This window comes from Ruditapes philippinarum, unplaced genomic scaffold (genome assembly GCF_026571515.1).
Source record: "Ruditapes philippinarum isolate M1 unplaced genomic scaffold, ASM2657151v2 ctg154_1_1_1_1, whole genome shotgun sequence".
NCBI lineage: Eukaryota > Metazoa > Mollusca > Bivalvia > Venerida > Veneridae > Ruditapes > Ruditapes philippinarum.
In genome coordinates, this window is record NW_026861602.1 from 348,572 (window position 1) to 363,636 (window position 15,065).

General features: G+C 29.9%; 1 protein-coding gene across 1 annotated transcript; it reads right to left on the bottom strand.

The window, feature by feature from the left end:
- Nucleotides 1-274: 274 nt before the first annotated feature.
- Nucleotides 275-13,021, bottom strand: LOC132716297 (opioid-binding protein/cell adhesion molecule homolog). The gene is made up of 7 exons (XM_060699545.1): nucleotides 12,890-13,021; nucleotides 6,647-6,851; nucleotides 5,995-6,141; nucleotides 4,034-4,162; nucleotides 3,567-3,854; nucleotides 2,979-3,125; nucleotides 275-2,612 (listed from the first exon to the last, which is right to left on the bottom strand). The coding sequence occupies exons 1-7, from the start codon at nucleotides 13,019-13,021 to the stop codon at nucleotides 2,497-2,499; spliced, it is 1,164 nt and encodes a 387-aa protein (XP_060555528.1). The 3' UTR covers nucleotides 275-2,496.
- Nucleotides 13,022-15,065: the final 2,044 nt, after the last annotated feature.

Consider the following 15,065-nt stretch of genomic DNA (forward strand, 5'->3'; position numbering starts at 1 on the left):
TTTTGCGTGAATGTTACCCGAAATATAATTGTTTACATTGAAAATTTCTGTTGAATTTTTGAGTGTTTGTAAAAGCTATGAGCACAGGGGTGGAAACTAAGGTATAGGCGGCAACAATTCTTTATTCTGCGTAGGCTGCAACAGGTCTCGTATGTAAGTAAAAGGGATATAATAAAGAATTACCTTAAAAACACATGTGAAGCGAGGTTTTTAGGCCGCCATATTGTCTGTACGCGTAACCGTAAAAGTCACGTGATTCCCTACCGTGATAGTGCCAGTATGTTACCATAACAACGGACCGGACAAGATTGTGTTTTTTCTCTCTCTCTAAATCTTGCTATATATAGTTTCAGTATGTAACCATGGCAACTGACAATATCATTTTTTCTCAAAAAACTTATATATTGTGCCAAAATATCTATCTCTTAAAATACAAAAACATTTGAACGTTTGCCTCAGACACCGGGCTTCTTTGCATATATGTTTCATTTGCAAGATGATAAAAGAATAAATAAGTAGGTTTATAAAGTAGTACAGTAGAATAGTACTCGGTATCTTTACAAAAATCATTCAAAAGTCTATAGCTACTCTGTTACAAAATTGAAAGAAAAAAAATCATAAAAAATAAACAGTACTCGTACGAAATGATTTTGTTAGGAACGTTTTATTCTGTTTTCATACTATCAAATAGTACATAATTTTATAATAGAAACAATTACTTTTTAGAAATGTGTGAGTAGAACTTGATTAAAATGTTTACATTATGTTTCGCCAGTCTGAAGAACAAAGCATAATTTTTATATATATATTGTAGTTTATTTTTTATAATTCAGTATTTTTTATAATTCAGTATTAAAATTCTGCACAGCCATTACGTATGTGTGTATTTTTTCTATACTTCTTCATTCTACCACAATGGAAATAAGAGCTTTTTTTTTGCCCTTTTTTGTGTTATCCTTGGTGTTGGTGAGCATGTCATAGTTTTCTCATATGTGATATAGTATTTAATAATGCTCATTATTTTATCCTATGTTATGTTGTCAACTATGTATATGCTTCCTATGCCGAAATAAATCTATCTATCTAAATCTATTCACATTGTCTTTCATACAATATATAATATGTAAACGTATTGTATGTGAAAATTAATTGTGCACATCTTCTAATACTTTTAAAATACGTTTGAAAAGAAAATCAGCCATATAAGATTTAGATTAATCTTGATTATAACGGTCAGACGGACAGACCATGCTGGTAAATATAATTAAGTTATAACATAAGCCTAAAAAGCATCTCTTTTTCATAGCTACATGTACTATGTAACATCTAAATAGGCAAAACAGCTTGCCATATTTTAATTACATGTACATGTATTTGTCTCTTACATTTACTCCATTGTTCACCCCATTCTTTTGAGTAAAATAAACACAAATCCGCGAAGAGGGAATTGAACTACATTGTATTTACAAAAATAAACTCGAAAAAATCCAATAGGATATAAAATGCACCCATTTTCTATGTTATAAAACTGTGACATTACGCAGTAAAGGTAATTTTTCATTAGATTTAACATTAAAACCAAGACTTTTTAAGTACTAGCACATTCATCAAGACCTAAACTCTTGAGAATGACGTTTTATTGTAAAATAAAATGAACCATGAGTAGTTGAATCTCTCTGATGTAGCATTATATTTGCACTAAAATTTCTACAGCTAATACAAGATCAATAAAATATGTTTACTTAAAACTTTTATTAAGGATTTTATAGTGCAACTTGTGCACTGATAAGATTTATTCCTCTATAAGATAAATGATTACGCTTTCAGTTTTTATGCACTTTAACATGCAGTAGTCCTGGCACGCCAACCAAGTTTCCGGCTGTCCTTGCGTGGAGCATTATTTTCATAAGTAAAGTTACGTGTCCATAGTTTCTATGTTGACATAAGCAGTTTTAGAAGTTTTGGCGCAGAAAACGTCAGTCTGTGCAAACAGATAAAGATCTCTACCTCTATCTTTAACTTCTTTTACAATGCCTATATATAGAAAAGTGTCTAGATTTAGAACCATGTCTAAACTCAGATCAATGTCTAAATATAGAACAATCTCTAAATATAGAACACTGTTTTAACATAGAACAATGTCTTAACATAGAACAATATCTAAATATAGAACATTGTTTTAACATACAACAATGTCTTAACATAGAACAATGTCTTAAAATGAAACAATGTCTAAAAATAGAACAATGTCTAAATATAGAACACTGTTTTAATTAATTTAGAACAATGTCTTAACGTACAACAATGTCTAAGAATAGAACTTTTTTTTAAAAGACAGCGTTTACATACAGAACACTGTCTATATCTAGAATATTGTTTCACTATAGAACATGGCCAAATATAAAACAATGTCGAAATATAGAACAATATCAAAAGGTAGATTACTGTCTGAATTAGTGGTCAGTCAACGCAATAATTTCAATATTAAATGTTTAGTTATCTCCGACAATAATAAATAACTAAATGGACAGTTATACTCCACATAGTAAGTATAACATGGTAACTTCCGGAACACGTGCTATCTGTACCAGCACGTGATGCTCCAGCGTTCCCTGAAAAATATAATTAAATAAACAATGAAGTACAGTATATTGAATAAAAATGATTTAAAAGCATTTTGAATTATGCTTAAAGAAGTGTGAAGTATCGTTTATAGTATTAACTAATTATGCACAATCTGTTACAGGAATATCTGAATTGTAGAATATCGAGGGTGATAGCTCCAATCATGGTGCAGTGCGAAAAATCCAAGATGGCGTCCAAGATGGCCGCCAAGTATATGAAAATTACCATTATCAAATAAACAAATGTATTTCAAATTGTAGCAAAAAAATCCATCTTAACAAATAATATCTAAAATGAGAAATTGTTTCTTTTAAAGCAAAGCGATTAGTCATATCAATGCTTTATGTTCTTACCTCTATATTTATGATTTTCTAAACCTTGTGTAGGTGAATATCGGTCATTATAAACCGGAAGTCTTTTCTTCCACGGATTTGTATCATCTATCACCAAGTATTCAGTTGTTGTACTACTCGTACTTGTGATTTGCGGTTCTACGAACTCTACAGTGATTTAAAAAATCAAATAAATGATTGCCAAATTTTATTACAGCTATATTTGTTCCTGTATTTGTCTACAATAACAAAATATGCCAATCAAAATGGCATAACATCGAGAGTCTGTACAGAACTGTGTGATGTTGATAAACATACACAAAAACAAGGAACAGAAAAAAGTTTACCAACTAGTTACTGTGTAGAAATGTTAGAGAAAGATAAACATAATGTAAGATTAGAAAAGCAGTATGTTCAGTACACCTTCACATGCGTATGGACCTACTAATTTATAATACAAAGTGCAATGAAAAACATGAAATGTATATCTTCTTTGGATCCCCTTCATTCACGTCTGCAAAACGAATAAAAGCAAATGATTCCGAATTATTAACAATCAGTTTAAATATTTTTTGTGATAGATATATCTTCATTAATTTCACGACTTACCATATAGCATCATATCTTCAGTGTCCGTTCCATATTTATTCTGTGCGTGACATTTATATTTACCGAAGTCATCTTCATTTAATCGTGCAATACGTAAACTTAGAGTCGTGGTGTACCTATCCTCCTCGTACACTGTGATGCCATATTTGTGGCTGTTGGTAATCTCTCTCCCTTGTCTTTGCCACACAATATAACCTTGAGGATTTGCAGTAATTTTACAATCTATAATAGTTTCTTTGCCCTGACCTTGTCCCATTCTGGTGTTGTATAATTGTACCTCTGGGGGAACTGTAAATTATAAACAAATCAAAAGTATTTCATTATAATCTACTGTCCAGACGACGTCTTTACATAAAACCTAATTTACATTCTTGAAAATGTTATCACAAATGCTTAAGTTATATTTAATATATCTGGTCTAGCAAAGAATTATTTTGTTGACTTGATGGTATTCAAACGGAACTTACATTCCACGCTAACTTTCATTCTTTTACTGGCGGTAGGTTCTATGTCATTATTAGCTACACATTCATACACATCTTCACAATATCTTGATATGTTGTGGATTCTTAATGCTTCACCTTCCTCTCCGATAACTGAAAAATATATACAAGTTAACGGTTATATGTTTTAAACAATTAAGAACTTTTTAATTGTAATACTTTAATAATGTTTTTTTTCTTAAAAGCAGTATAAGCAACAACGGACAAAATAGCTCAACAAATTATTTGATTTATTGACTCGCGGAACGGTGTATTTAGTAAGCGGACATCATGGAAAAAGGCAATTTGGTGTGCGGAAGGTCTATGAACCTCATGGGATAACATTTGATGTCAAAACCTCATGGAACTGTGCTAGACACATGTTTTGTCGTTACGATTCATTTTTCCATGTCATTGCAAACAATTGACAGTGAGATGTATGTAACTGCTTGCAAAAAAAAATACAAAATTTCAAAAAATACATATTTAGAAATGTTCCTTAATTAACAACCGATCGGTATGTTGCTGAGAAATTGTCTTGCACAACAAAGTAACTAAGATGATATAATCAAATTTTAAGGAGTTACAAAATACTATACAATTTTCAAAACTGTACAATTAAGATTATATTCATATTCTAGTGACCATGTCTTTAGAAAGTTTAAGCAAACGAAATGTATTTATATCTAAGCATATTACTAATATCCAGTAAACTCTAAAAGCAACTAACCACTGTAATAAAAAAGAAATAGTAAAAGAATGAATGTACATGTAGTGTTAAATGCAGTCAGACTGTAAGTGGATACAACAATATCTAAATTTAATAATAATATTTATTATTTTAAAATAGAAGTATATAGATATACATGTAGAAATTTAAAAATCCAGATCTGATTTTTATTATTTCGATCGAACTTATTCTTATCTATTTTGAGAATAATAAAAGCCGATAAATTAGGACACGAAAATGACTGGTAAAACAAAATAAAGATGAACAGTATTTAGAAACATGGAGGTCAGAAACCATTTGCTCATTTAGCATGTTGCACTGATCTGTGTCTTTTTAAAAATCTTTTTAATGGTATAAAGTTATATTTGTACGTCTGTAATCAACATTACAATACCAGTTAAATATATGTTTATGAATCATTATAAACAGTATGTTACCAGAAATTATAATATTTTTATATATTGGTTTGAAAAGTAAAATAAGATTAATAAAGTAATTACCATTGATATTTTGATATATTGATTTGGTAATCAGTAAAAGATTCTTAAAGTAATTATTATATTGATACCTTGATATTCAGTTAAAGATTCTAAAAGTTATTATTAAATTGATATTTTGATATATTGATTTGGTAATTTGGTAATCAGTAAAAGATTGTAAAAGATAAAGTAATTATTATTGATATTTTGATACATTGTATATTGATTTGGTAATCCGTAAAATATTTTTAATGTAATTATCATTTTGATATCTTAAAAAATATTGATCTGGTATATAGAAAAAAGATTTAAAACGGAATTATAATATTATAATCTGAAATAAAATAGTTTCACTAGAATGTTAAATTCCTCCCAATATTGACGCAAGCCTGTTTCATCGTGTCTCCTTCTATTCTACAGTTATAACTCACTAGGTCTTGGAGTACTTTATTTGTTTTATTTTCCGTTTTCTTGACAGATTTTCAATTATCTACAGACCATATTGAGTTGCACCCTATCAGAGAAAATTGAAAAGTTTTACTAGTGGCCGTATCAAAAGTTCTTTGTTAGATAAAGTAACTATATAGGTACAAGTTCATCTAACGACAATATCTTTTTTTTAATGTGAAAAAAAGGGTTATTTTAATGGTTCTTTAAGAACTTAACATTATTATGTTTCATACGAATGTACACTAACATACACTATTTTTATATGAACATATTATCATAGAACATACTAGATTTAGCTGAATTTTTCTCGTGCACATATTGCCTGTACCACGTGACAGCTGGGTAGGGTTCTCCGCCAACTTTACACCACAGCGCTACAGTATCACCTTCTCTGACCGTCTGGTCGCCGGAATGTTCGAGTATTGATGGAGGCTCTGTAGTACAATATACATACATTGATAAATTATACGTTCTCATGTTTAAAGCAGCATCCCTCAATATAGTTCACTTTTGAATAAACATTTAAAACTGATCTAGAATATGAAAAGTGATACCAAATTTATACCAATTAAGTAATTTAACTTGATTCATTCACATGAACAACCTATAACTTTTAAAAAAAATATGCAGAAAGTGCTATTCTAATGAAACACGCGTAAAAGGAATATGTAAACATATATTTTGAATTAGCTATAATATATGACATTTTGTTGAAGCTTTCGTGCTTTATCCGTCATAGATTTATGAAACAACCCCCTTTTTAATACAAGGCTTATATAAGACGGTCAAGACCAGAACACGAAACAAAGCCTAGTCTTGAAAAGCCCGGTCCTATATCCGAGCATTTGTCGTCAATGTATCATCATTCGTTTAATTTTTAATTAAAAAATATCAAATTCAAACTTAAAACTTAAAAGTATAAAAACATCTAGTACCTACCATGAATTGTGAGTAATATTTTCATGCTTTTTACTGGTTTAGTGTTGATCTGACATAGATACTCGCCACTGTCGTTCAGACGTACATTTCTGATATGTAGATTCCAGTCCTTTGTAAACGGTCGTTCTACACTGATACGAGGGTCTGTAATAATTCTCTTCTCCGCAACCGTTAACAACTTTTTCCTCGGGTCTACCCACGCTACCTGCATATACAAATTTGGTCAAAACACTTTAAACTCAACAAGTTTGTTTATGTTTATAAATGTTTTAACTTAATGCTCTCGTTTTAAAATAACGTGTTTGTCCATTTGATTAAAACACGCTGTTTACGTTTTACTGATTTGAATTGCCAACAAATGTACCTTTTAAGTGCAATTGTTATGTGTTATGAGTTGAACATACACTCATTGGAATATAAAAACTCAAACAAACATATTTAATCAAGTGGACTATTTATGTAAATGAGTGGCGTACTGGTCTGAATTTTCAAAGCTTAACTGGCGTGTGACTACGTAATCCTGGGCAAACATTAAAGTTCGGGTTTTTAGTCCAACCTTAAAACAGTAAACTTGTATTTTTTTCAGGCATACACGAGTCTATATAAGATACTATAATTTCATCAAATTGGGGTAACTTGTGGACATTTCCCGTGAAAACCGTTGGTTACTGTACCATAAGGCTTAATAAAATTGTTTCAATTTAATTATGGTAGCCATAATTATCATAGAACTAGGTTACATTTTGTTTTTTCTTGATGAAAGTTTTTGGAACACTGTAAGTCAGTCTTTAGAGTATAATTTATAAATGCAACATTTTAATTGTAATTGTATTTTAATGCTAAAATTAAAGATTTCTTTATTTATAACTTAGTTTTGTCCGTCGATCTCCATAATTTAGTTTATTCAAGCAAGTGCAAATTGATTCTATGAACACCATGATACAATAAAACATTAAATGTATATCGTAGTTTTCATACACTTTAAATATATTCAATAAAGGGTATCTGTCTAATTTAGCGAATATGAATAATACTAGTTAACAGAACAAAAGATGAGGCTGCCCTAGTTGTTAAGGTGTCTGCCTCTTAGGATCATGGGTGTAAAACCCTACTCCAGTTCCGACCATGACTTCTCATATGACATTGTACTGATTAGTTCCAGGAAGTTGACTCGCAAGTGATTAATATAAATTGCAACAATTTGATTCGCAATTGAGATTAAATAGCTATGTTTAGACAAACATAACAAAATAGTCCTATTATCAAAATACTATTTTGCTATTTTAACTTGGGAACTTAATTGATTATTTTGCATATTCGCTGCACACTTTCATAGAAATACAAACATTCTTTTCTCCAATTAAGATACTTTTGGTATGACTCATAACGTGATACGAATAATTATTCTACTAAAAATGATATCCCAATATAGTTTTACAGATTTTTACCCAATCCACTAATATATGAAATTTACACCGTTGCACTTATTGTCCAAATTGAATCAAATCATTCACCATGGTTTCAAATTAATAGAAACAATAACAAAGATGATAATATTTCGAGCATTTTTATGCTAATACTGATTCAAAATACAATTTCTAAATATTTGATAAAAAAACGCGTATAATGTCATTTATAATTCAAATTTTCTGCCCAAAAACATTTCAAATTGTTTTACACAACGACGCTAAACAGATTTTTCCATGCTGGATTGTTGGGGAAAAACAACATATCGTTAAGAAAATGTTAGAAAGACATATTTCGACTGAAAGAGAATACAAACTGGCCATATTGAGGAAGGGTAATAGAGAAAGATAACTGATCTGGTACAAGTTGTCCCTGATGTACAATTTCCCATTTAAGCTAATCCTGTCTAACAGACCAAACAAATTGCTTTGTTTCGCGGACAAATTTAGATGTAAATGATCATGTGGCTTCAACAATGATTCATTACTTTGATAGCGTGTAAATGTTGTTAAATCGTTAACTATTTTTCCTTCGTACCTTATCATGGTTACTCCAAAGTGTTCAAAGAAATGTACAATTGAATATTTGGACAGTATTTTGCGTCTTTTTCTAAACGTAAATTTATATTATATATAATGCTGTTTTTTTGTTAGTACGGTTATTAAATTGAATTGTTTGGAACATTTTGTTTAGTCTCATATAAGGCATTGCGTAAGTTATAATGATTTCATATACAATGTTTGGTTTTGACAAATGTGTATATTTCTCTTCAATATTTACATATGTGCATACAATTAACATTAACATTCTGCCCGCTTTGTTTGGAAATAAACAAAATTCTTTATATGAGGTGTTATACATGTATAAACTAAAAAAGATATGTAAAAAAGCACTTTGTGAGTTTTCTTTTTAAATAGAATCATTTACCAGTTCATCACTATACTCACATGCATATCAAACTCCTCCACGCCTTACTCCTTCGTTCACATGTTTATGTTATATTCAATAACTACATCTGATTTCTTTTTCTTAATTCATATGCTTAACATTCAATTGCTCATTCCAAAACAGAAAATAGCTGTATTTGTATAAAAAAAAGTTTGTTTCCCTTGACAAAGCATCCTAAATCAGGAACCACAATAGTAATTTTCTCATTTTGCTTCCATCCTTACTATTGGTGTGAACAGACTGTTTGTAACTTTTCTCGGTATCTTTGATTGTTTATATTTTACAATACATCGACATTTCTTGATACTATAATACCCGAAAAAATATACAATGAAAATATATCTTTAAAGTTCTAATCAAGTAATGTGACCTTTAGTTCCTGAAGTTTTGATTGGTCTCGAAATATCGCTAAAACCCAACGAGAAAGCTGAATCCAAAAAATGACGCTCAAGTAAAACAGAACTTTCTTTCCAAAAACAACATTTTGAAATATAAATAAACAAATATAGTTTGACCAAATTGTTATACAGAAATCAATAGATAAATATCTAACATTGCGTGACTTCATAAAATGTTTAACATGCAGGAAGGAAATAGTCGCAACCTTGCTAGATAAAACATGAAATTTGTTTCCTTTTAAACGAATTAAGGTAAAAGATAAGACTTATTTAAATTGCAGTTTTCAGACGTATCAGACAAGTTCTGTTTGCAGCTGACTGGCGTGTGCTAAAATTAAGAAACATAGATATATCAAACATGTTTCTTTGAGTTAAACTTATTAAATATTCGATTAAAAAAATAAAACGGACGTTTCGTCTGAAGATAATTCTTTCCCAATTATACGAATACCAACAACGGCTAACTAACAACAACTTAGACTGACCGTATAATGCAATATTCATGCCAATTTATGTAAGTTCAAAATTACAATCATACAACAGATTTTTCATGTTGACGATAGTCCACAGACAATGTTTTTTATGTGTAATCATGCATATTTGTTCTGTTGTTGTTGTAATTTGTTGTTTTCTTTCTTTCTTTGTTGTTGTAATTTGTCGTTTTTTTTTAAAAAAAATTCTTGGTTTAAAGATGGAAAATGTGTGTGTGGGGGGGAGGGGTGGTATGTTTCCTGTTTTGGTTATTTTTATTACTATAACAATTATAATTACTATTGGCATTTTTTACTAGTTCATCGGCCTTTTTCTTTTGACAACATTTAAGCTTATATCACATTTTATTGACTTTGAAATTTGTAGTGAACATGGCTCGTAATAAAAGTCAGAAAAAAACTGTAAAGCTCAGCCCTAAATATGTTGCCATTTGATTAGTCAGAATATATAGGTAACGTTCGAAAGTTTTTTTGTTAAAGAATTATATCATTTAAACAATAGGTTAAAGTTATTATACGCTGTTATTTCTTTATGAATTTTTCGGCATTATTTGTCAAAATAGACATATTTTTTAATTTCTCAATTAAGACTTAAAAAAGGAGGTAAAATTACCGAGAATTGTTTGATATTTATGGTAATTTTTGTTATAAATTTCACGCAACGGTGATCTATTTTACACGCTTACACATCACAATCTCCCTTAAGTGTATAATTATTCAAAACATGCTAATAACACAAATGGATATTTCGGAGGCCAACGACTGTCAAAATATGTCATTTATCAAAATGTATTAGAAGTATTGTTTGACAAGTGTAAACAATAAGTATGTGTCTGCAAGAATTAATCATTTCTGATGAAAATCAATCTAGCAAAGTGCGTCTGATACTAGCGTTGTCCGCGCCTCTCAATGCCTCATCATAGTGTTAATGTATTGATTAATAAATAGAGATAAAATACTTTAGAAAGTTATAAAGGACAATACATCAGTTTGACAATGAGTCCCCCCAAAAACTGTGAGGGATAACCGTCTTTGTCACATAGATAACTCTGTCTCACACTACAGAAAGTTTACTTATCATTTATCTTTTTAACATTTGAGTGTTTTGATAAGGTTGTAATATGCATAAAAAGGTTGTTTATAGTAATGTATTTATGTTAAAACATTATCATTGTTTTCTAAATTAAGTTTTATTTGTTTAATATGACATAATAAAGTGTTAAAATGTTTACCTAAATGGCTAAATATCCAATTTTATATAGATTGTGATAAAAATTTAAAGTGATAAATAATTGGTTTGCTTGCCTAAAATCATTTTATCGTACCAATAAATGAAATTCAAAATGTGTTACTATATTTAGAAAAGAAACGGTTGTTTTCATTACGTCATTAAAATGAGATGCCATGTATATCTTTTTGACTCCGTTGTACAAGGAATAATACATAAGTTATTTGTAAAGTATATAAAAGATATTATTACCTTTTCACATGAAAATGATGTTGCATCGATTTGATTAAGAGTATGCAAGATTCTTTTGAATGGGATATTCTATAACGTACAAATGTAAGTGTCCTAACGATTAAAATACCATTTCAATACGATTTGAATATTTAAAAACTACTTTGCAATTAAATATGCCATCATCATCAACATATTTCTGATTTTCAATACTGAAAATAAACATCAAGATTAAATTTCGTGAAATAAAAGTCAATAACATTTGAGTTCATATATGATCTGGCTCATAATTTTACCAAGAAGTTTTGAAATTGTATTTGGTTTCATTTGTAATATTACAAAAATAAATGTTAGTAAATGAAAAAGAAATATGTTTTAAGTAAGATAAGTAAATTAATATAAGGTTTACTTTCCAAACAAATCACATACATACGAGGGATGACGGAAATAATAAAAAAATCTTCTAATACATGTATCAATTAACTTTATTTCGCCTTTATTTCAAGAACGATCAAATTGACTTGATCTAAATATTGTTAAAAATTTATTTCCTTGCATACCAACCCTCACCAAAGTAAATCTATTTATTTCTTTTCCAAATGATTATTTTGTTGGAACAACCCTCAAATACATTTGTATTAGCTAAAATAATAACAAAAACTCTCTTAAGAGGATTAAAAATATTTCTCTATGTAGATTGTTGATTTGAGGAAAAAAATGTGATTAAAATTTTCACAATGCCAATCAAGCTATATAGCAGCGACGGCGTCTCGGTTTGGCATGTTATGGTGTTATTTAATAGTGTTAAGGAAATTAAAGTAATACATGAAACTGTTTCGTCTTACATTTTCCCCATTGATTTTCTCTGTAAATTAATTTAGATTGGGACTGTAAAACGTACAGAAGAAACGTTTGTTAAAGCATTCCTTAACTCCGTAATTTGCTATTGAAGAAACTGGGGATTTTAGCAACAGTACGGCCGTCTATATATCTGCCTGTCTATACTTTATTGCATGCCCTGTTTTATTTAATTACTTTACGATTTGTCTTTGGTCGGGTTAGATTAGAAAGAATGACTTCTTGATTAATTAAATGCCATTCTGGGAATCGCAGTAGACATAGACATATATTTGATAGGTTCCCAAGCTTAATGAAATAACACTGTGAAACAGCTGTACTGCTGTCGTACACACTAGCTTTACAGAAATTCAACGACGATTAACGACGTTGTTTTTTCTTACAACGCAAAACATATCAATCTTGTATCTTCATTGTAGGACTTATAAAGTACGGTATGCTCTTTTCAGTGCACAATGATGAACTTTGCTGTTTAATATACAGAAAATATAATCTTAACATAATACCAAGTAAGCAACCACAAAATGGGTATTAAAATTATATCCCATTTAATATCAATATCTTAGGCTTTTCTGAGATGTGAAAAAAAAAACAGAAAAAAACAACAACTAAAGAAATAAACCTTATGGTCGTCCTTTAAAGCTGTGATGGTGCACGGTAAAACTGCTGTGGTACCAGACACAGCTGTCGCATTCAATATTGGCACATCAAAGTTAGGAACCAATCCTTCAGCTGAAACATGAAAGAAATACATTAAATATGAACTGACATATAATGTAAATTTAAATATAATTATTATATATTGTTTAGTACAAAGCTGAATTCTTTTTGACGAGAGCACAGCTTGATAACTTATATTGGACGATGCTCTAGTCAAGTCCAATATAGGTTTGTAGCTGTTTACAAGGCCAAAATAATCAGTACTTTAACAATCAATGTTTATTGACCTCTTTATACCACATCAAATTGTGCCGGAAGGACAGAGGTTCTCAGGTACCGCTCTGCTGAAATAGTTCACGAAGGAGCACCTAAGGTCTTCCTTCATCAGTAAATTGGAAAAGTTGCCTTATACCTTTACATTTCGGCTTGACTTTAAATAAATACAAAAAATGTTGTAACATTAAAGTATTTGCTTCAACTTTGAAAAGCATTAATATATAAAAGGGTGTAATAAAAATATTTTAGCTGTTATTTAAAAGTAACTATTTTGGGGTTTTGTGGCACTGGAAGATATTTTTTCGACATTTGTGTACCATTTGATTTAGGTTTTGACTATAAATTTGTGTGCGAAATTTCAGGTCATTCTTCACTCCGTTTTCCCAGAATAATAATTTCTATCGTGCAAAATGACCAAAAGCTGGAAAGTATTGCAGCGCTGTTGACTCAAACAGCACTAGAAATCCTACAATTTAAATCCGAATATATTTCCTTATTATATTTTGCAGATGTTTTTCTATTTTAATTGCATCACTTGATCTGTATAAGAATTTTCAATTTTATGTTTTAGGCATTTGGACCTCAGAAGCTCCTTTAGCATGAATAGACAAAAAAAAAACGTCGTAAATATTTTATATTGCGTAAGTTGTATTGTATCAATATACAACACTGTAACAATAAAATACGTACAATAACACACTTTCAAAAAGCTGTAATGAAAAAGTAATATTTTTACCTGTTATTTAACAAAAATAGACATAAAAAGCTATAGGAAAGATTATATATAACATATGTTATTGTATCAATACAATGTCACGTTGTTATAACAATAAAATACATGTATGTCCAAAAATTAAAGCAAGGGTAAGGCTGATAGGAGGATGCTCCTTATGCCAATGACGGGGAAAATAAATGGGGTTACCCTTTTTGGCGCCCGGAAAAAAGAGAAGGACAGTTGTAATTGAGAATATACTAACGGAATATAAGTACAACATAATATACAAACACATTTCTTTCATATTAATATTTTGTAAATATTTGTAGTGACCGCATACGTTTATCTTTGATAAATCAAAACAATAGATTCCAAATAAACTTGATTCAGAAACCGAAAGGCTAGCATTTAACTTTGGAAAAAAGGTTTCAAATTTTCAAAAAAATTCGCCTTCGTCCCTAGTTCAGAATCCTCGAACGATTCATATTACTTATTAGTACATTTTTAACTACTGGATTATGTATAATTTATTCAGTCAAGAATAAGACTATTTAAATAGTGTTTTGATAATACTATTCCATTCATTATCTGAAAATAAGAGCCACATAATTGATAATTTAATATTGAAATGATTAATTTTTTATATAACAAAAATATAATCATTTAAAGATTATATCTCTTATTTTCAGATAATGAATGGAATAGCATTATCCAAACTCAATTTAGATATGCAATTTCATTAAATGAATTAAAAAATGCGGAAGATACTCAGTAAAATATGTCCAGTGAAATATGTCCAGGACTGCGCGGAAAGGATTCAGTGAACAAGACGATGTCGGCAGTAATAAGTGACCTAGTTTAATGATGATATAAGGAATACTCGTTCAAAGTGCTCAGTATAAAATGTCAGGGATGATGTACAGCATAATCAGCAGAAAAATTGCCAACTAATTAATATGTTTTTCTTGACCATGCGGCCATAGACACGCATCAAGTACATACAATAAGGAGGCGACCTAACGATCACATGTACGCGTCACTTTTCAAGTTTTGGTCTTCTTTGCGTCACGTTTGGTCTTCTTTTTTTAAAAAAAGGGAAGAAAACGCATTCCCTACATCCCCTATTAACATCATAGAGGTTGAAAGG